Below are 22,707 nucleotides of genomic sequence, written 5' to 3'. Positions count from 1 at the left end.
TGAACATTTTTAACTCTTTTTAATATGACAAAATCTATATCTGTCAACAAAAAACCAAATCACATCTCTTATTTGCTTAAATTTGCAGCTCTAGGCTGTGAGAGTGTGTCACATTATGGTCTGATAGGGATGCACATAAAAACAAGTTGCAAAACTTATCAAATGCCAAAAAATTAACAGGTGTCTAAATCTGAGGCTCCCTTTGAGCTTGAGGCCTCCTGGCCCCCCCTCTGATTGGCCCTGGGTGCAGTTAAAAAAACAAAAGACTCAACCCTCAGAATTAAATAACCTTCTCCTTGGAAGAAAAAATCTAACCAGTGGGTTTTCTGCAGCATGGGGTCAGCAGGTAACTCTCCTTCCCTCCCTCTGCACAAAAAGAAGCCAGAATGTTAACTATACATGCCAAGTGTGCATGAAGAAGCAAGCCCACCATCATGCAAAGAAGTCTTCATCATGCTTGTTCAGATTTTGAGTCGATATTGAGCCATATAACATTTTAAATTAAAGCCCTATATATTCACCACCACAGAGGTCAAAATACAAGTGTGTGTGTTATCGAACACTGAGTTTTCCCAGTGTATCAGATACAAAAATACCTATTCTAAGTAGGATTATAGAGTTTTATTGGAAAAATCTACAGATTTTTAATAATCCCCAAATATCTCTCTAGAACTAAGATTGCTGTATACAGAGTAGGTAGTACAGTGGCCCTAAAATAGTTTATGCTGTCTATCATATATTGCAGCTAGGAGTACTTGCTTCTATGTTTAGATAGGGTTACCATTCGTCCGGATTTACCCGGACATGTCCTCCTTTTTGTGCTAAAAATAGCGTCCGGGGGGAATTTGTAAATCACTCACAATGTCCGGGATTTCCCCCCCAGGCAGAGCAGAGCGAGCGGCTGGGAGGGCTTCAGGGAAGTCCCGGGCTGGACTCCGGAGCAGCTGGAGAGGAGCCGGATCCGCCCTGCATTCTGAGCCGGCAGCTCTCCCCTGCAGCCCGGTCCGGCAGCACTGTGCAGGGCCAGGGACCGGGTTTTGTTGTGCTGGGAAGCGCAGTCAAGTGTCCGGCTCGCACAGAGCCCAACACCCTGTTCTGAGCAGCAGGGTAAGGGGGCCAGGGGGCAGGAGAAGGGGCAGGGAGGTTCTGGAGGGGGCAGTCAAGAAACGGGGGGGGGGTCGGGAGTTCGGGGGGGGCTTTTTGGGGGGAGTGGATAAGGTTTTGGGCAGTCAGGGTACAGGTAGGGGGTAGGGTCCTGGGGGGAAGTTGGGGGGGGTCTTAGGAGGGGGCAGTTAGGGGACAAGGAACAGGGAGGCTTAGGTAGGGGGTGGGGTTCTGGAGGGCAGTTAGGGGCAGGGGTCCCAGGAGGGGGCAGTCAGGGGACAAGGAGCGGGGGGAGGTGGGGTGTTGGGAGTTCTGGGGAGGAGCTGTCAGGGGGCAGGAGTGGGGAGAGGGATCGGAGCAGTCAGGGGACAGGGAGCAGAGGGGTTTAGATGGGTTGGGAGTTCTGGGGGGGGCTGTCAGGGGGTGGGGAGTGGTTGGATGGGGCGTGGGAGTCCCAGGGGTCTGTCTGGGGGTGGGGGTGTGGATAAGGGTTAGGGCAGTCAGGGGACAAGAGGCAGGGAGGCTTAGATAGGGGGTGGAGTCCTGGGGGGCAGTTAGGGGCAGGGGTCCCAGGAGGGGGCAGTCAGGGGACAAGGAACGGGGGGAGGGTTGGGGGTTCTGGGGGGGCGGGAAGTGGGAGGGGCAGGGGCGGGGCTAGGGCGGGGCTCCTCCCGTCCTCTTTTTTGCTTGCTGAAATATGGTAACCCTATGTTTAGAAAATAAAGGAAACAGGTTCTAAAGATACACTTTCCTATAAACTTGTTTTAGTTCTTAATTGTTTTCCATTCCTGTTAGCTGTCTTTCAGAAACTGATTTCATATGAGTGGTTTCAAGTGTCCTTATGCCTAGTTTTGCTTCCTAAAAATTAAATTTCATGTTCTAAAAACAGGACACAACACTCTGGAAACACCTAATAGCCTTAATTCAAGCCTGTTGTAACTTGATTAAGTTTTGTGGAGTTATATATCAGGGATGATTTTGATTAAAATGTTTAAAGCAGTTCAGATGGACTGTTGTTTTTTTTTAAAAAGGTTGCCATCTTGTGACCAGTGTTGAGAACTGTATGATTATACTAAAATCTTAGAGAAACTCAATTTTAAAAAGAAAATAAGATTTTTAAAAAGAGATTAATTGTTTATACTATAACATATCATGACGCCATTACATTACAAAAATACTGAGTTAAATTGTAGTGGATTCATCTGTTAGAGTTATAGCCAAGGTAAAAATGTATGTGACTGGTTTATGCCTTGTGAAATTCAAATTCTTCCCTGTAATAAAGCACTTGTTTGTCTTTGTCTAACAATATATTATGTTAAAATAGGTTACGGTTTTGGATTATAATTGCAAACAGTAAAATGCTTTTATTTTTAGCATGTGTAAGCACTGCAAGCAACAACTGTAGATTGATTAAGGCGGCAGGAGAATTTAGAGGCCCATTAACCATGCACATTGTTACCACTAAACCACCAGAGCAGCCAGATCTGTTTGTTTACCATCTGCCATTTGGCATGGTCATGGGAAAAGGGCAAAGGGCAATTCTATGAACAATATATTTGGCTTATTGTGGCAGCAAGAGAACATCCAAAAAAGTTACACAGAAGACAACCCATTCAGTCAGTGCTTATTTTTATTTACTTTCTTTTTAAAGTTATCACTGTACCTACAAGGACTGGAATTAACTACTGTATATAACAGAAACTCACTAGGTACTGTAGACCAATAGATTTGTACACAAACATCAGTAGTTTTTCAGCTTTGCAGCAAGCAAATGGATGATCAGTTTTTCTTACTTTCATAATTTTTTGTCTTTATTTCTTGTTCTCCAGGAAGAAGAATTTGATCATTTATATTGGATGCAGGCAGTGGTTCAAAAGTCCTAGGCACTGGGTTTGAATCAGACAGACTCTAGAAATACAGCTCGGAATCATGACAGGGTCAAATCAGCCCTTGCAGAGTTCCTTGAAACTTATTTTGGTAAAACTTTAAAAACCAAGGGCTTATCTGAATTGCTTGGACATTAAAGATTCCTCGCCATTTTTATAAGAATAGAGATTTGTCTTGGTACCTTTGGACAAAAATTTCCTTCCCTTGTTGTACACCAATAGCCTGTCAGAGTGCTGCTGCTCATCCATCCCAGCCTTGTAATTCTGGAGAAAAGCTTGAATACATGATTCCTAAAGACTCAACATCCAAAATGGCAATGCTGTGCTAGCCAGAGGAAAAAGTGAGTTCAATTGACATAAGGTTCTCTGAGTTGGTCTTTAAGTGTCGAAGATTCCAATGATAAGCTGGCATGCCTTTGGCTTTTAATGTTTTGGAAACTACCATATATCCATTATCCCTAAAAAGGAGACAGTGGGTTATTTTGAAAGAAGTAGTTAAATAAGTTCTTAGGACTGTTAAGGAAAAGCCATTAGTGTTACTAATTTCTGACACATCTGTTACCATCAGTGAATATCAAAATGGGAAAAATCAAGCCTTGCTTGGTTAAGAAAACTCCTGGAGCTGAGCTTGTATATGGATCACCAGTTTTATTGACCAAATTCTGTCTTCAGTTACATTTAAGTGAAACCCCACTGACTTCAATGAGGTTTCCCAGTGTAATTAATGGCAGATTTTCATAACTGCTTATAAAATAAATGAATCTAGGGTTAAAAATAAAATGTGAGTAGAGAAAGTGTGAAGTGCACTCAAAGCTCTAATTATCATCAAAATTAGAATTTCCATTTTGTAAAAGCATAAATAAAATGAAAGTTTTTGACCTTGGACTATTACATCCTATGTTCCTGCATAAAGTTCATTCTTCTCTCTCTCTCTGGTCTCCTCTGAGGGAGGCTTAGGTCTGTCAAACATAGTAATTCCATCATCACTGGGATTCGCAGTTACTATTATCCAGTAATTCTTATCTTCTTCAGCTTTATGGGAATCCAGATAGGTGTGACAAATGACTTCATATTCCTTTCCAAAGTATGACCTGTCAAGAGAAAATAGTAGCACGGCTAGATATAATGACTATATACTTCATGCTCTCCGTCTCAGAAGGTAACGGTGAGTCAATATAAACTGTAAATTACTCCTCTAACCAATTTGCAAATACCTTGTCTCACATAGTTTTTGGTTTATTAAGCCATATTATTCATGCATTTTAAAAAACTTTATTTGTCAATTATAATTTTAGAAATCAAAAGCCAAGAGGAAAAGTTAGCAATGATCCAGATTCACCCAGCTAAATCCCAAAGCACTCCAGGGAGTATTCATTCATCCTGAGGAAGAGCAAGTGTTGCTGCTGCTGCCTGCCTTCCTTCAGAATTTCCACTGGTGAATGGCAACTCTTTTTAGTTGGAGTGCTACAGGTGCCCCATTGATATAGGATTGCACTGAAAACACCCAGTTCCCCAGCCAACTCTACCAATTTTGGGTGCTGTGCTGGGTTACTACAAGCTCCCTGGCTTTCACCATTTCAACCTCACCCCAGCAAACTTTCTGCCTCAAAGGCCTCCATGAGGGTCTGATATAGATTCTGAGCTGAATTTTGTTTGGAATTAAATGAGAAAGAATTGTTATACTCATTAACAATGTAGAGTCAAAGTACTAATTCAATGCAGGAGTTACATTCACACCTATATATTAACTTGGTTTTTGTGAGAGTCCCATGTATCCTGCATGCAATTTCCTGCATTGTTTTAAAATATATATTTCTGATCTATGACACTTCCTCATACCCAACTTTCTCTACAAATAAAGGACTACAATTGTTCAGAATATTCAAAGGGGGAACTGAACCATCCAAGAAAGAGAGAAGTCTGGAAATCTGAGGGGAAAATGTGAAAAAGGTTGAGCTGATTGATTGCAGACCCAGGGTAGAACTAAATTACAACCTGACAATAAATTGAGAGTGAGTGAATGTGTTCTGCACTCTTTTTGTTTTCCCACTAAATGTGTGATTAGAGCACTTGTCTCATTGCTTATATTCTTGATATACTGAACTTGTACATCATTATATCATGATTCATGAAAAACATCCCTGATATTTATATTGTCATAAATTACACTTACCTTATCCAATAGTTCCTAGGAACTGCTAAACCCCGATTTGTATGGCAATGAGTGATAAGGACTTTAGTATTTGCCTAGAGAAAGAACAAGAGAATCTTTTTCACAGACCTTTTAAAGACTGTTGTTAAAACGTCTTTTTGCCGTGCAAGTGAAATGTTTTGAGTTAGTGAATATAACATGTTAAAAACACAAGCTCTGATTCTGGGCCACTTTGTATCTCATTGATACTGGACTGTCATGGGCTCGTCCAGCCCGCAGCGTAAATAAGCTGGTTTTACAACTTAACTGCAGCGATCCCCAAGGGACATCCAGTAGCCCACAGTAGCTGAATGTATAGCATTCTGGCCACTCCCACTCATAGAATCATAGAAGATTAGGGTTGAAAGAGTCCTCAGGAGGTCATCTAGTCCAACCCCCTGCTCAAAGCTCTCTCCTCCAATACACTTCTTCCCTTCATGGGCATACCCCAGTGCTGGGCCTGTAAAAAAGAGCAGTGTAAAGCCAGGGAAATGTCCTATGCCACCAGAGGAATCCCAGTTTCACTTGGTGTTTCCTGGTGGAGAGATCCTTCTGGTTTCCACAATAAAATGTGCTGGGGCACAGTCTAGAATTGGGGCCTCTGCATTTTTAAAAATAAATGTTTACTGTATTGTTACATTTTTGCAAAGAGCACTTTTAATTTATTTTTAAAGTACAACAGGATTGATCTTAAATTAACCTGTTTAAAAATATTTTTAAAACTGCCATGAAAAGAGAATATTGTCTTAATCAATTACATAATTTTAACCAGATTTTGAGAGTCAGAAGCTTCATAGACATATATTACAACAGAAGTAGTGCTGGCAGTGGAGGAACAGTTATATTTATAATATAATATCATTACTTCACATTTACCTTGAACTATAGAGGTCTTAACTGAGGGATCTCTAAGCATTTTAGAAGCATTAATTAAACTTCCAGCACCTCTGTGAGGTAAGTATTACATTCATGTTACATATACATACTGAAGTTAGCAGCCATATTTTCAAAAGTGGCCACTGATTTTGGGTACCTCCATTTTTTGGAGCTCTGTGGGCCTTATTTTCAGAAGTAAAGAGCAATCACAGCTACTATTATTAGAAGTGGAATTGCAGATACTCGGTGCTTCTGAAAGTCAGACTGTGGGGGTTACAAATTCAACTGCAGAACCCGAGGCACCCAAAATCAATGGCCACTTTTTAAAATTTTGGTCAAAATATTTATCCTAATTGCACAGCAAGTCAACCCCAAAGTTAGCACTGGAACCCAGAATGCTGAATTCTAGCCTCCTGCTCTAACCATTAGCTATCATTTGCAGACTGTTTCCCTCGTTTCCCCCAGTTATGTATGGATAATTTGCTTTTCACCACGACTTTCAGAATACTGTACAAAAATAAAATGAATGCAACTTTTTAAAAATGGTTTATCGATAGCATTCATTAAATACTCTTAACATTTACTAGGGTTTTACTTTCTATATAATTTCTTACAGGAACTGGAAATCCTTCATATTCAAGACGCAGCTGTGGATCCAAAAAGGTAGCTTGCCAGCAAGTCAGATAGGAGAGCTCATCTGTCAAAAACACTTGCTGAAGGTATGATTTTTTAGCAAATCTCATAAATGATTTATGGTCACTTGCAAGATATAACTGTAAATGGAAACATACATGAATGGCAATGTAAGTTTAAATGATTAAGCTACTAAGTTACTACAGATAAAAGAACAATTGTTTGTGTTAAGCAATGTCACACAAATTTCTATAAAACACTTTTAAAACACTCAACTAGTTTTTAATAATTGTTTACAAAATTGATTGTTTTTGAGCATGAAGACTGTTTTATTCCAGAATCAAAAAAAAAAAAAAAATTGGTGAAGAAGAGTTTTATATCTGTGCAAGCAAAGCTTGTAAGACCAACATGAAAGAGTATACAAAAAATGCCTGTACAAACATGGGTTTACCTTTATGCTTCAGAAGTAGTACTATATTTCTGTTGTTGAAATATGTGCTTCTTCTGTTAGGAATGATCCAATGCTCACTGATTTAAATGAGCATTGGATCGGACCCAAAACATACTGCAGTTATAAAAAAGAAACTGTTTTTTCAACCCTAGGAACAGATTCTTTGTGAAAAGTCAGTCAGTCAATTCTCATGAATTCAAAACTCTTAACTATAACAGATGCTACATGATTGATGAGCTTATGAATAGTGTGCTGCATTCAAATTGAACAAGTGACTTCAAAAAGAGCGAGATTATAGAAGTTAATCACTGATATATAAATGAGATCTGCATTCCAAAGGGTCACTGTGATAAGAAAGACACAGGCAAGGTTGCTAGGCCAAAAAAATCTATCAGTGGTACCTATATGGCTTTATACATTGTCCTCTGATGCTGCACTCTTCCTGTCTTCTGAACAGACACGATATTAACATTTCCTAGAATTCTGCTGCCTGACTCAGACTCAGACACTAACATTTTACTTACTTTAAAAAAATATAGACTTTCATTCACAGGTTCCAGATTTGCCAAGTCTCTTCCATTTTCAGGAGAGAGTCTCTTGTTCTCAATTCATTTAAAGGCAGAGTTTAAAACATCCACCTTCCTGCATTTTGTGGTGTGTTTCATGAGATATTTAAAATGTTCATCTTTTTAAAAAAATATCCCTCACTCAAATCACCTGAGTTTGATAGTCCTGGACTGAATTCCTGACCCCTAGAAATTTGGTAAAGCTCTCTGAATAGGTGTTGCATTTGAGACAAGCCATGATAAGGAAATGCAAGTAAATATTTGTTTTAGGGGGATTTTTTAAATCCCCAAATAGTTTATTCATAGAGGATGGTGATTTGGCTATAGGGTATCTTCTATGCAAATGTTAACTGTAGATTTTAATATATTGATAGCTAAACATATATGCTATGAATATGACCAAATGACAGTCACACTGCTACTGGCCATGAGATAGGGAACCACAGTCTTATCTCAGTTACACTGGTGCAAGTGCAGATTAACTCAATTGACCGTCAGTGTGGTTGCTCTGGATTTACTCTGGATTTAACCTAAATCAGAATGTGACCACAGGTCTGTCCTGCAAAACTGGTATGTCTGGCCATGTACAATATGACACATTGAGTGCTCTACAGTATATAGCTTATCCCCTCTCCTCACATGAAGTGTTCCAGGTTCATTCTTTGCTTAGTAATAACTATTGCATATTTTATTGCACAAAAATAGAATGCAAAATATGTACAGTAACCCAACTAACAGTATCAATATATACTACAGTTTTAGTTTACACCTGTGTTGACTTACCATTTGATCGGTAAAACCGCCTGTTGCCCCAAGACCAAAATTCTGCCCAAATCTAATGGGTTCACCCATCGAATTTCCTTCAACACTGTTCACATAGGAAAAGAACCATATAAATTGAAACATGCCATATGCATTGATTTGTGTGTGTGTGTGTGTGTGTGTGTGTGTGTGTGTGTGTGTGTGTGTATATGTGCGTGTGTGTTCAGAATTACTAATTATAGAAGAGGCTGGTGTCACTGCTTATTATTAACATTGCTATTAGAAAATACATTATAGAAAGAGTTGGAATTTAAATAATTTACTACATAAATATTTAATCCTCAGAGTGGAAAATTAGGCTCGCAATGCTATTTTTCAGCTGCATACATTAAACACATAGGCTGGGATTTTCAAAGGAGTTTAAAGGAGCTTGGTGTCCAAATGCCATTGAAATTCAGAGGGAGTTCAGCACTTAATTCCCTTAGGCTCCATTGAAAATCCCATTCTGTATGTTTAATTCATGTATCTGAAAAATCCTTGCCAAAAAGCAAAAGGAGTGTTTCCCTGTAATTTATCATGTTGTTTAGTTTTCATATCGATTTATCATCCATTTCAATGCAAAAAATAAATGTCTGCTAATGAAATGTCAAAGTTGAGAATTTAAATTCAAAAGTCAGGTTGCCATAGTAATAACCATAACTCATTTCCTTTGATCATAAGTATTATTCTGCAACACTGATGTATTTTGTTAAAGGGGCACTGCTAGGCAGTGGTACAACCTCATAAAGAAAGAGGAAACTGAAAATGCTTTAGTCCTGTAGCTACAGTTATCAGGGCAACATGTCCCCATCATCCACTTCAGTGGTTATGACTAGGCTATAGATTAAAATTGCATCGTCTTTTCCCTTATCTATATTACCAATTCTGAAATAATTTTAAAAATAAATTTAACTTTACATAATTTATGCTGTTTATTTATTTTTTTAGATTTTGGTGAGTTTACAGATCCAGGTGTCTCTAGTCAAGGTCCGCATCTAGTTCCCTTCCATTAGCACAGTGATACAACATTTGGCTTTTAAACGCACAGCAGGGAATGTTTAAATAAATAAAATAAATATTTTTGGAGTTTCTTTTTAGTTCATGAAAACATTCCTATCTACACAGAAGTGTAGGTTCTATATACACATATAACAAAAAGAAAGCCTCTACCCCAAACAGTTTACAATTGAAGTATGCCATCTTTTCTAATATTCTCAAGAACTATCCAGAGATACTGCTCAACTTTTAGAATGTCAGGGCAAAGAGGCACCCTTTGCTCTTTTATGTCCTTGCACAAAAGAAGGAAGTATGTAAGATTTAACTAATTCTCATAACATCCATACAAGGTAACCAGTTATGTTTGTAAATGCTTTGTTAACTAAAAATATTGCTCTATGTCAATAATAAGCTGTAGAGTTTAGTCAACTTTAACATATTTGTTAGTTTATGAAAAAGAAATACAGTGAGCCTGATTCTGCTTTTGCACCAGATTTATACTGATGTAATCTCATTGATTTCACTGGAATTACTGGATGCACACTGGCATGAGAGCAGAATCGGGCCTAATGTGTAATAAAAATTAAGCCATTAGTATGAAATCAATAAAATGTTGCTCTGCACATTGATTTTCACAAAATAAGATCAAACCTTAACACAAGGGTTTAACTACTACTGAATCTACTGAATGCAAGACACCAAACCTTAGGATACGAAATGCATTTCGACCAACAGGGTTCACACTTTTCACTGCACTCAATCCACAGGGGACTTGCAATGACTCAGATGTATGTACTGTTATATCATCTGGATTAACGGCCAAAGTTAGATTGCCACACGCTGCAGGGTAATTCTCCGTAGGTGATTTGTTGTTTTCAGGGCTCAAAAGCATCACAGTGTCTCCAAAGTGAACAAATCCATCTTTCGAAACTGATAGTTGCATCTAAGTTAAAATATACATAGATTGGTATAGACTGTTTCAATTTGTTTTAAAACTATTGAAATTATTGTAATGTATCACATAGAATGCTAAAACATAGTATTCTCACTACACAGATGCTAATGATTCACTGAAACATTTTATAAGTGGTGAAGCAGAATTGATGAAAGGCTAAGAACTCATTACCTGCTTTAAAAGATTATTTTTAAGTCTCTTTGATTTCTGTATTAGAAGTTCTCCTTTTTCTCTTTTATACAAAAAATCTTTCAAGAGGTCCTGTTTAAAAACAAAAGTGAAAAATTAAACATAGTATCCAGCATTTTAAAAATCATCTTGGCTTTAAATGCAATTTAAATATTTTTTTAAAAGGTCCCCATATAGGTGGAAATCCATGAATAGGTGCCTGTGGCAGGTGGCTCACAAATATTCCAGGAACCTGAGTCTGATCTCACACTAGTTTTACACTGAGGGTAAATCCATTAACTTCAATGGAGTTACTCCCCATTTACACCAACGCGTGGTCTACTCTACAGTGTACTCTAGCTTACGTCAACCTATCTATCGGCTTGTCTCCACTTACTGGGGGGATCGACATGTGGCGATCGATCCACCGGGGGTCAATTTAGCGGGTCTAGTGAAGACCCGCTAAATCAACCACCGACTGCTCTCCCGTCCACTCCGGTACTCCACCAGAACGAGAAGCATAAGGTAAGTCGACACCGCTATAAATTGACCTAAGGTACATCGACTCCAGCTACGTTATTCATGTAGCTGGAGTTGCATAACTTAGGTCAGGGGTCGGCAACGTTCAGCACGTGGCTCGCCAGGGTAAGCACCCTGGCGGGCTGGGCCAGTTTTATTTACCTGCTGACGCGGAGGTTCGGCTGATCACGGCCCCCACTGGCCGCGGTTCGCCGTCCCAGACCAATGGGGGCAGCAAGAAGCGGCGCGGGCGAGCGATGTGTTGGCTGCGGCATCTCGCCGCCCCCATTGGCCCGGGATGGCGAACCGCGACCAGTGGGGGCCGCGATCGGCCGAACCTGCCACGTCAGCAGGTAAATAAAACTGGCCCGGCCTGCCAGGGTGCTTACCCTGGCGAGCCGCGTACTGAACGTTGCCGACCCCTGACTTAGGTCGACTTAGCCCTGTAGTGTAGATCTGCCCTATGTAAGTGTCTACACAAAAATTTTGCTCACACTGCCATAACTGCCCATCTACGCAGACTTCATAACTCCATCTCCACGAGAAGCATAGAGTCAATGTCGATGTAGTAAGGTCAACGCGGCGTTAGTGTAGACCAGTGGTTCTCAACCTGCAGCCTGCTTGCAGCCCAAACAGCACACACAACATCCTCCAGGCCATACAGTAGTGTGTGTATATAGATAGATTAGATAGATATAGTGTTGATGTGGCCCATATAACACATAGAGACGTGTAAATAGGTTGAGAACCACTGGTGTAGCAATATCCATAAGGGACCAGCTTTGGTGCCCCCTGGAGTGGCACTCTCATGGTGCGGTAAAGGGGCGCTGCCGGCCCTCAGTTCCTTCTTGCCGGAAACTCTGACAGTGGGGAAGGAGGGCGGGTCATGGAATGGACATGAGCAACACACCTCGAAGAACACCAGTTATGAAACAGGTAACTGTCTTTTCTTCTTCGAGTGCTTGCTCATGTCCATTCCATATTAGGTGACTTCAAAGCAGTAGCCCTGGAGGTGGATAGGAGTTCACAGACGTGTAGATTGCAACACAGCTCTGCTGAATCCAGCCTCGTTCCTGGCCTGCTGAGTGATGGCATAATGAGTGGTAAATGTGTGGACAGAGGACCATGCTGCGGCTCTACAGATGTCCTGGATAGGGATGTGTGCCAGGAAGGCCGCCAAAGATGCCTGAGCTCTCGTTGAGTGGGCTCTGACAATCGGCGGCAGGAGAACCCCCGCCAGGTTGTAACAGGTCCTTATGCACAAGGTGATCAAATTGGAAATCCTCTGTGAGGACACTGGATGACCCTTCATCCTATCCGCTGTAGCGATGAAGAGTTGAGTCAATTTACGGAAAGGCTTGGTACGTTTTAAGTAAAAAGCCAAGGCCCTCCAGACGTCCAAGGTGTGAAGACACCTCTCTTCACTTGTCTTGTGCAGTTTGGGACAGAACACCAGGAGGAAGATGTCCTGGTTCATATGGAAGGTGAAGACCACCTTTGGCAGGAAGGCCGGGTGGGGCTATAACCAAACCTTATCTTTGCAAAAGACTGTGTACGGGCGGTTCTGAGGTCAAGGCTTTAATTTCTGAGACCTGTTTCACCGACATCACCGCCACCGGGAATGCACCCTTCCATGACAGATGGGAAAGGGAGCAGGAACCCAGCGGTTCATAGGGTGGGCCAGTCAGCCTAGAGCAGACCAAGTTAAGATCCCAGTGCGGGATGGGAGCCCACACCTGCGGGAAGAGTCTCTCCAGCCCTTTCAAGAATCTGACCGTCATGTCATGGGAGAACACCGTCTGTCCTTGGATCAGCAGGTGAAAAGCAGAGATGTCTGCAAGATGCACTCTAATGGAAGAGTATGCCAGGCCCTGGTTCCTCAAATGGAGCAGGTAGTCCAGGACAGCCTCTATGGAGGAACGCAAGGGAGAGATGCCCCGTTTGGATGCCCAGCGGGAAAACCTCATCCACTTGGCCAGGTAAGTCAGTCTAATTGAGGACTTCCTTCTTTCCAGGAGGACTTCTTGGACTCCTTCTGAACAGGTCCATTCCTCCGGGTTCAGCCATGCAGCATCCATGCCGAGAGGTGGAGGAATCCGAGGTTGGGATGTAAGAGGTGACCGTGGTCATGAGACAACAGGTCTGGTTGGTTGGGCAGAGGTCAGGGAAGGGCGACTGAAAGGCTCATGAGTGTGCCAAACCAATGCTGGTGAGCGTAGGCACTGACTCCGTGGGTGCTCCGGGGCTGGAGCACCCACGGGGAAAAATTGGTGGGTGCTTAGCACCCAATGGCAGCTCCCTGCCCCGCCCCCCCGTTCCAGCTCACCTCCACCTCTGCTTTGCTTCTGCCTCCTCCCCTGGGTGCACCGCGTGCCCACTTTTTCCCTCTGGCTCCCAGTGCTTGCGCCGCGAAACAGCTGATTCACGCGGCAAGCGCTGGGAGGGAGGGGGAACGCTGCGCGCTCGGGGAAGAGGTGGGGCCGGGGCAGGGATTTGGGAAATGGGTCCAATGGGGCAGGGAGGGGGCAAGTTGGGGCAGGGACTTCGGGGAAGGGGTTGGAATGGGGGCGGGGTGGGGAAAGGGTGGGGGTGGGGCAGGGCGGGGCCAGGGAGCGTGAGCACCCACCGGCGCCGGGGAAAGTTGGCGCGTATGCTAGTGAGGCCATGCCGGGGTGATCATGATAATCTGCGCCTGGTCTCTCTTGATCTTTGCCAGAGCCCTGCTGATGAGTGGAATCGGAGGGAACGTGTACATCAGGCTCCCCAACCACGACAGGAAGAAGGCATTGGAGAGGGAATCCTTGCTCAGACCCTGTCAAGAACAAAATCGGTGTTCTGTCTGGTAGTGAATGGGTCCACTTGGGGAGTTCCCCACCTTTGGAAGATCATGCAGGCTACCTCTGGATGGAGCGACCACTCGTGATGCGAGGAGAAGTCCCTGCTGAGCTGGTCTGCCAGTGTATTCCTGACGCTGGGAAGGTGACAAGCTTCCAGGTGGATTTCATGGCTGATGCAGAAGTCCCACAGATGGAGCACCTCCAAACAGGGAGCCGATGAGCTCGCTCCCCCTTGCCTGTTGATGTAGAACATCAAAGCTGTTTTGTCCATCGGGACTAGGACCACCTTGCCCGACAGGTGGGGCAAGAAGACTCCGCACGCCAGCCGGACTGCTCGGAGGTCTTTGACATCCCCTGTGTCTGGAGGTTGCTGAGATGTGCCCCCCAGCCGTCTGACACCAACTTGATGGAGTGAGCAGGGTTGTCAAACGGAACCCCCTCCAGGACTGTCCTGCTGTCAGTCCAGCATATCAGTGAGATAAGTATTTCCTGGGGAATGGTAATGATCTCCAGGGGGTTTCGGGACTGGGAATAGACTGTCGACAGCCATTGTTGCATGGGCCACATCCGGAGCCTGGCATGGCAGACCACATAAGTGCACGCTGCCACGTGGCCCAGCAGGTGCAGACAGATCCTGGCTGTAGTCAGAGGAAATGCGGAGACTTCCGTGATGAGGTTCGCAATCGTGTGGAACCTTTCCAGTGGCAGGAACGCTCTGGCACAGGTAGAGTCGAGGACCGCTCCGATGAACTCTATCCTCTGCACTGGCACCAATGTTGACTTTTTGTCGTTCACCAGTAGGCCCAGAGAGCAGCACATGGCTTGAAGCACTGTGACATTCCTTTGGGCGTGAGACCTGGAGTTGCCCTTGAGGAGCCAGTTGTCGAGGTACAGGTCGATTTGGATACCCCGGCGTCTGAGGTAAGCCGCTACCATCGACATGCATTTGGTAAACACCCTTGGTGCTGTCACCAGGCCAAACTGGAGGACCAGAAACTGGTAGTGGTGGGGCCCCATCACAAACCAGAGGAAGTGTCTGTGTCCTTGAAAGATCGCTATATGGAAGTATGCGTCTTTCAAGTCGAGGGTGGCATACCAGTCTCCCGGATCCAGGGAGGGGATAATAGAAGCCAGAGAGACCATGAGGAACTTTAGCTTCTGTAGGTACTTGTTGAGGTCTTGCAGGTCCGTAATGGGCCGTAGACCACCCTTGGCCTTTGGGATTAAAAAGTACCGGGAATAGAACCCCTTGTTCCTGTACTCGAAAGGAACTTCTTCCACTGTATCCAGCTGTAGTAATCCTTTTACCTTCTGTGCGAGGAGACTTATGAGAGGGGTCCCTGAAGAGGGATGGGGAAGGCGGGTGGGAAGGGAGGGTAGAAAGGAACTGGAGGGTATAACCCCGTTCCACAGTGTTGAGGACCCAGCGGTCCGAAGTTATAGCGGTCCACGCCAAGAAGAAAGGGGAAAGGCAGTCGGAGAACACTGGGAAAGATAGATCCGGGGAATAGTCTGGTAGGTTGCCCTCAGGCGCACCGTCAAAATGACTGTTTGGCCCTGGCTTATTATGGGGTGGAGCCCAACGAGTGGAGGCAAATGGCTCGGGTGGCACTTGTAACCTTTGGCTCATTTATGGGGCTGGTCCTGCTGAGGCTGGCTCCCCTGGCCCTGAGGCTGCTGTGGTTTGAATCGCTTACGCACCGGGGCTGGGACGTAGAGACCCAGGGTTTTCAGGGTTATGCAGGAGTCCTTAAGGCCATGCAACTTGCTGTCTGTTTGCTCTGCAAATAGGGCCCTGCCATCGAAGGGCAGGTCCTGCAATGACTGCTGGGTGAACAACCCAGAGAGGAGCAGCCAAGAGACTCAACGCATGGAGATAGCAGAAGCCATGGTGCGGACAGCAGCATCAGCAGCACTGGACGCTGCCTGGAGGGCTGAAGCCTCGTGCACCGGAGGGGAATGGGATACCGAGGCCGCTGGCCTCTCTAAGGCTCCCAACACCGATCAGGCAGCCTGGGAGAACCCCCAGGATTCCACGGATACCATGTAGATAAATCTCTGATAATTTTCATATGACTTTACATTGTGCCTCTTCATTTAACCTTGTAGTCGGTCTACCCTCGTGTGACCTCTGTTTTCATGAAACTTTGTATCAAAGCCTAATATAGAAATCTTGTACTGAGGAGCCTTGGTATATGGAAACTTTATATCAAAGCCTCATGTAGAAACTTTGTGGTAAGCCTTGGTATAATGTTATAGCCCCTAAGGATAGTTAAAGTAGAAGAAAAATGTCTTTTTGCTAGCAGTAGAACAAGATCTTCCCCCCCACTCTTAATCAATTGCCCTGTTGAATGAACGAGGTGTGAATGAGTAAAGGCTTGGAAGGCAGCACCTCCAGACAGCTGCAACCCTTGGAGAGGGGATGGAAGCCAGATCCAAGGATAATAAAACTTGTCAAGTGGGCTCATTAAAGAAAAGCAGACATACTGACGGCCTTGGGGGTTAGAAGCAAGCACCTTCTTTTGGAAATACCCTCTTTGCAGCATTGGGACAACACCCAGAAGGAAGCAGCACAAAGGACCAATGGACACAGACACAGATTTTGAATCTGGTACAGATTTGCATGAGAGGGAAGCTGCTATAAAAGTGAGATGTCTTGCAGAGGACCCCGGGTCTCGTCTTGTCAACATGGGAGCAACGATCCAGATCAGCAGAAGCCCGGCTCCCCCCTGCTTCCCCATCTAACTCACCTGGCCAGTGAAGTTAAGGGGAGCAACTAATTGGTAACAACAAGACAGAGTATGCGTGCGTGTGTGTAAGTGCATGAGTGTAACATATATCATATGCATATGATACAGTGTTAATTAATACATGTATTACTAATAAATGTGGCGTTTTGCCTTATTCCCCCTGAAAAGATCCTGTGCAGTACTTTAAGTACAACAACCATGGTACTGGCCACTGCACTTGGGGCCCTGGGATGGGTTTCTGTGCTGATAACATAGTCAGAACCACCGGTACCAGGGCTTGTCCCACAGTCAGGGAACCTCGCTCCAAGCTGGAGCTACAAGCAGAGCGGTCAGTACCAGGCAACCAGGATTGGGCTGAGCGGTGGCTCTTGTCCAACTGGTGCCGGTTGCTGCATCCCGAAGCCAACCTGCCTGAGTGAGACTGTCTTGGTTGGGCTCTCTGGGACCTACGGCGTTCGGCAGATCTGCTTCGGATACCTGGTGAGCCACGGCTCACGCTACTCGACCGGTACTGGGACGTTGAACGGGAGCTACTACAGGCCGGTTGCTGGGAGGATCGTTCTGAGTAGGGCAACCTCCTTCTTGGAGACAGACAATGACGGCCTGGCGATCGTCAGTCTCTGGTGTCCGATCGGTCCCAGGATTGGTCCTGGGCCCGTGGAGACAGTTGGGGCTGGTCCCAGAGTTCTTGCCGGGTGGCGCATGCCTCAGAGGGTCGGCATCTATCTACCGGCGAGGTACACCTCGAGTCCCTTGATTGATGCCCCCAGTGCAGGGACCAAAGAGGGCTCTGCTAAGCCTGCCTCTCCAGTCCTGAGGCATGATGGCTTCAGGTGGGCAAACGCTGGTGGGACGTCCCTCTCGATGGGGATCGGTACCGCTGAGGCAGGGAAATGCATAGGTCCCAACACAGGTTTTCCCCGAGACTGGGGGGTACCACGGGAGCCGGTGTGGGTGGCACGGGGAGCATCAGGATCTCTTGAGCTGCTCGAAGAGCTTTGAGTATTGATGGCACCTGAAGCTGGCTAAGGCCTGCACCGTTACCTGGGGTCGCAGGAAAAGCATGGGATGGGCTGCACCGCTCGACTTGAACTGGGGCCCAACTTTCCGAAGGGGGTGTTGAGCTGCCCAGCACAGGTCATGGCTCACTCCCAGCCCTTTCCTTTCTCTTACGGGAGGTAGGAGATCTTCCCCTCCCAGTCTTTTTTGGCTTCTTCCTCAGAGCTGTAGAGGGGGATTGGTGCCGGTTCATGGACGGCACCAGCGGAGCACTGCACACGGAGGCCGCGGTACTCGGTGCAGAGTCAGATCGCTACTCCTGTGCCGGAGTGAGTGCCAACTCCATTAGGAGTGCTTTCAGCGCTCTTCATCTTAGGTTTAAAGGACTTGCAGATATATCACTTGTCACTTATGTGCCCTTCGCCTAAGCACCTTAGGCAGCTGGTATGTGGATCGCTGACGGGTATAGGTCTTTTGCAGCGATTGCAGGGCTTAAAGCCTGGGGACCGGGGCATGCCTCGTCCCCTGGCTGAATCCCGTTTGGGACTAACAAAAAGTTGAGAGCTACTACTAAGGGTAACTAAAAAACTACTAATTATATCCAACTATATTACAGGTTTTCAAAGTTCAGAAGAACAGAAAACGAAGCCAAAGCAGCAGATGTTTCAGCACGGTCACTGGCGGCAAGAAGGAACTGAGGGTGGGGGGAACCAGCAGCACCCCTTATACTGCGCCATGAGGGCGCCACTCCAGGGCATGCCAGAGCCGGTCCCCTATGCACACTCCTGAGGGAAAAACTTCCGGCACCTAATATGGAATGGACATGAGCAAGCACTCCAAGAAGAACTGTTACTGGCTTTCAAAAGCCGTGCCCCACTCTGAGTACAAGCGGTACAAACTCCTGGTGAGCACTCGCACTGCCGACACAAGAACCCAAGAGTAGATGCGCCCAAGCGATGTAATCACTGCAGTGGCTGTATGCGGATGTAAATTAGGTTGATTTAATATTATAGTGTAGCCAAGCAGCAAGCCGGAATGAGATGGGAGTGAGTCTCTGGGATTCAGTGGAGAAGGTCCCCCCTGCACTGGCAGCAGCGCCTGCATAGGACCCACAAGCTCAGTGATTCTCAAACTTGGGCCGCCGCTTGTGTAGGGAAAGCCCCTGGCGGGCCGGGCCGGTTTGTTTACCTGCCGCGTCCGCAGGTTCAGCCAATCGCAGCTCCAGGCCAATGGGAGCTGCTGGAAGCGGCGGCCAGCACATTCCTCGGCCCGCGCCACTTCCAGCAGCTCCCATTGGCCTAGAGCAGCGAACCGTGACCAGTGGGAGCCGCGATTGTCCGGACCTGCGGACGCGGCAGGTAAACAAATCGGCCCGGCCCGCTAGGGGCTTTCCCTACACAAGCGGCGGCCCAAGTTTGAGAACCGCTGCGCTAGCCCCTTCCCAGAGCCTGAGTCACAGACTTGGATGAACCTGATGGCCCCAGACTAGGGTTACCATACGTCCGGATTTTCCCAGACATGTCCGGCTTTTTGGGCTCCAAATCCCCGTCCGGGGGGAAATCCCAAAAAGCCGGACATGTCCAGGAAAATTGGGACATGCGGTGCCGGGCTGGAGGCTCGGGGGCCGGGCCGGCGGGGCCGGGGGCTCGGGCCGGTGGCCGGGCTGGGGACCGGCGGTGCGGTGCCGGGGGTGGGCCGCGCCTCCTCCCCCCACACCCCCCCTTACCTGCTTCAGGCTTCCCGCGACTCAAATGTTCGCGGGAAGCAGGGGAGGGGGCGGAGACTTTGGGGCGTGGGCGGGGCTGGGGGCGGGGCCCCGGAGTGTCCTCCTTTCGGAGGCACTAAATATGGTAACCCTACCCCAGACGCCATAGGCAGCCAGGGCCCATACACTCTAGGGATTAAGGAGCTGGGCAGCTGCTACCAGGTCTCCTTCCCACCCCTGGATTAGCAACCAGGCTGCCCCCTCCCCCCTAGGATGCCAGCCTGCTTTAGGGTTGGTGCTGCCCAACCCAAGGGGGGTCGGTGCTGCTGCTTATGGCGTGGGGCGGAGGGGGCGGTAGAAGGTGCTGCCCAAAATGCGGGTGGGGCGGGCAGGAGGAAGGCGGGGCCGCCCCCAGCCCGCAGGAAGGGGGGGGGGCGGCGAGGGAGGGGACAGAAGGAAACCCCGCCGGAGGGGGGAGGATCCTAGGAAATGGCAGCTGCTCAGGTACCTCCTCTAAGTACGTGTCCTCGTTCCAGTTGGCGATGCGCACCCCCGCGCTGTAGGGCTTGCCGCTCAAGCTAGCCCGGCCGTTCATGTTGGGGGAAGGGCGGAGTGGGGCTCCGTTTGGGGGGGGGGGGGGTCAATAGAGGAGTCGGCTCCAGGCAGGCTTCTCCCAGCACGCGCGCTCGCTAGGCCGCGGAGAGTTTACTGGTTGCCAAGGGAACGGTTTGAGCTGGGGATTGGATGTTCTCGAGGGAAGAGTCCGCCAATGAGGGGGGAGGGGCGGGGTTTCTCTGCTTTCCCGGCGTTCCCGCAGCCTCTCAGTGCAGCTGGCGAGAAGGTGGGCTGGTGCTGGGGTGGAGCCAATCCTCCGCCTGGGGGAGCCTCCCTGAGGCCGGGAAAGGGGTGGGTGCCCCCCCCACCGCAGCCCCCATCTCAGACCAGGGGCGGTGGGGGCTCACTGCAGCGCTGTCACTCCTGCTCCCCATGTATCTGGCTGGGGCATCCCCCAGGCAGGCTTGTTTAGTTGACGTGACCAAAAGAAAATTAGTTGTCCCCAAAAGTTCCCAGGCACAGAACTCTGGTGAGCTGCCCCTGGCCTGTACCTGCCCCCAGCGTCTGCAAAACACCCCCACGCTGCGGCGGGAGCAGCCCTCTGCTCACTGCACCAAGGCACTGGCCTGCAAAACACCCCCACGCTGCAGCCGGAGCAGTCCCCTGCTCACTGCACCAAGGCACTGCCCTGCAAAACACCCCCACGCTGCAGCCGGAGCAGCGCCCTGCACTGCACCAAGGCACTGGCCTGCACAACACCCCCACGGTGCAGCCGGAGCAGCGCCCTGCACTGCACCAAGGTACTGTTGAGCTGCGTAGCTGTTCACCCTGTCTTTACACTCATTTCTGAGGGCTGTTACCGGAGCCGCTTGGAGCATTTTCTCTGAGAAATGTTTTTTACCAAAAAAAGAAAAAATTGTAAAAACGTGTTCAAAGAGATTTTAATGAAAGCGTCGGCTTTTCAATCAGCTCCAGGTATTATGGACTCTTGACAGCTGTCTGCTTCTGGCGGTCAAGTTCTCCTTACTACTGAAAAGACTCTATAGATGCCTGTGATGAACTTGTTAAATATGCCTTAGCTAGATTGCTCTATCCTTCCTTCCACTGATCACACTCTCTTTCCGTCTCTAACCTCGTTGTTCTTTAAAGTTTTTCTTCTTCATCTGTCTATGTTTATATTAAGTTCATGTAACTTTCAGAATCCCTTATAAACCCAGATAAATATGAACATTCAGAATTATGGCTGAATCTCCCTCTTTTACTCAATTGTGCCAAGGGATTGATGCACATATGGAGAGCATGGATTGATCTGTGGGGGACTTTGTGTCAAATTTTGCTGACAGATTTCACAGCTTTATATCTGACATTTTTCTGTACTATTCTCAGTTGATACTCCCATTAAAATGACCCTTAGAAAATAGTTTTAAAGTAAAGCTTTAAGGTAAATTCTCTATGATGTAATCTGTTTGTATTGATTAAACGGGAAATGTTAATATGTAAAACAAGTATATAAGACTAATACTGTATAAGGAGATCTAAGAGTTCAGAAGTATTAGGTGACTGACTTCCTTTAAAAAAATGTTTAGGTTTGTGATGACCTTAGATTTGAAACAAAATGATACAGAGGAAAGAATAGGAAAAGTGATATAAATCTGGTTATTTGTAGTCTAAACGATTACCAGACAGCTGTGAAATTGATTTTATAGTGAATGAATGTAAGCAGATTTTAAGCTGGACAAATTTTAAAGAAAATATTTCTCTTCATATGGACAGCTGGTCTTCACGTTAATGTCAGCTATAGAATTGATAATAGTTTTATAGAAAGAGTGGATTTTTTTTCCCCCTCTAAGCCAAAACTAACTTCCTTCCTTATTGCTTGCTTTCTTGTTTAGCATAAACTGAGGCCTAACAAGACAAAGTAAAACCCATTCTTGTAGAAATAGCTCCCCTCTGTGGCTATTTCTGATCAATGAAATTTTCATACATAACTGATGTGTTGTATTGACCCTGAAGTTAGAACACTGCTTTTTTCTGTTGTTTAATTTAAATAGGCGGGAAAATGTCATTCATTTTGGCTCAGGACCAATGACCAACACAGATTTTAGAAGCATCACACGTGATGTGCAGCCTAAAGTATTTGGATTCATACAGCTTTGATTAAACTCCTGCTTCACTAATACACCTCTATCTCGATATAACGCGACCCGATATAACACAAATTCGGATATAACGCGGTAAAGCAGCGCTCCAGGGGGGGCGGGGCTGCACACTCCGGTGGATCAAAGCAAGTTCAATATAACGCGGTTTCACCTATAATGTGGTAAGATTTTTTGGCTATCGAGGTAGAGGTGTAATTTGTTGTAAGCACTTAATGCAACGTGTATTTTGTTAGCTGTTTTCACAGAACCAAAGGCTTTAATTAGGTTTGTTTATCATAGTTTTACACACATGCTTATGTAGGTATATAACATTTTAGTTATAAGCATGTAACATAGTAGCATTTAGATTTAATTTTTCTTATCTCTTTAATGTGCAGTGCTATGAAATTTGATATCTTTTGTTTTGTCATCTTTTTTCTTCTCAGAATTAACCCTGTATTTAATTAATATGCATTATTGACTATTATAAAACCATACAATGTTTTTTCCAGAAGTTGAAGAATATATTGGGAATTCAGCAAGCTGTCATAGTTTTAATACGTGTCAGTTTTGGAAT

At 46.0% G+C, this 22,707-nt stretch overlaps 1 protein-coding gene and 2 long non-coding RNA genes across 3 annotated transcripts in view; 2 read left to right on the top strand and 1 right to left on the bottom strand.

Annotated features, from left to right (window-relative positions):
* Positions 1-2,716: 2,716 nt before the first annotated feature.
* Positions 2,717-20,054, bottom strand: CFAP161 (cilia and flagella associated protein 161). The gene is made up of 7 exons (XM_054042326.1): positions 19,946-20,054; positions 10,631-10,720; positions 10,209-10,447; positions 8,491-8,575; positions 6,672-6,830; positions 5,164-5,237; positions 2,717-4,081 (listed from the first exon to the last, which is right to left on the bottom strand). Exons 1-7 carry the CDS (start codon positions 20,030-20,032, stop codon positions 3,886-3,888), a joined length of 930 nt encoding a protein of 309 aa, XP_053898301.1. The 5' UTR covers positions 20,033-20,054; the 3' UTR covers positions 2,717-3,885.
* LOC128844532 (uncharacterized) lies at positions 6,706-16,882 on the top strand. Its single transcript, XR_008446489.1, has 3 exons — positions 6,706-6,776; positions 14,782-14,904; positions 15,775-16,882. It is a non-coding gene; the product is annotated as an uncharacterized LOC128844532 (long non-coding RNA).
* Positions 20,055-20,240: 186 nt separating the features above from the next.
* Positions 20,241-22,707, top strand: part of LOC128844531 (uncharacterized) — a 74,508-nt gene continuing 72,041 nt past the window's right edge. The window contains exon 1 of the long non-coding RNA XR_008446488.1: positions 20,241-20,792. This is a non-coding gene — a long non-coding RNA (uncharacterized LOC128844531). The remainder of the gene's footprint in view (positions 20,793-22,707) is intronic.

The sequence above is a fragment of the Malaclemys terrapin genome, chromosome 10, assembly GCF_027887155.1.
Source record: "Malaclemys terrapin pileata isolate rMalTer1 chromosome 10, rMalTer1.hap1, whole genome shotgun sequence".
NCBI classification, from domain to species: Eukaryota; Metazoa; Chordata; order Testudines; family Emydidae; genus Malaclemys; species Malaclemys terrapin.
The sequence above is the reverse complement of the archived record's forward strand: the minus strand, read 5'-3'. Positions and strand labels throughout refer to the sequence as shown.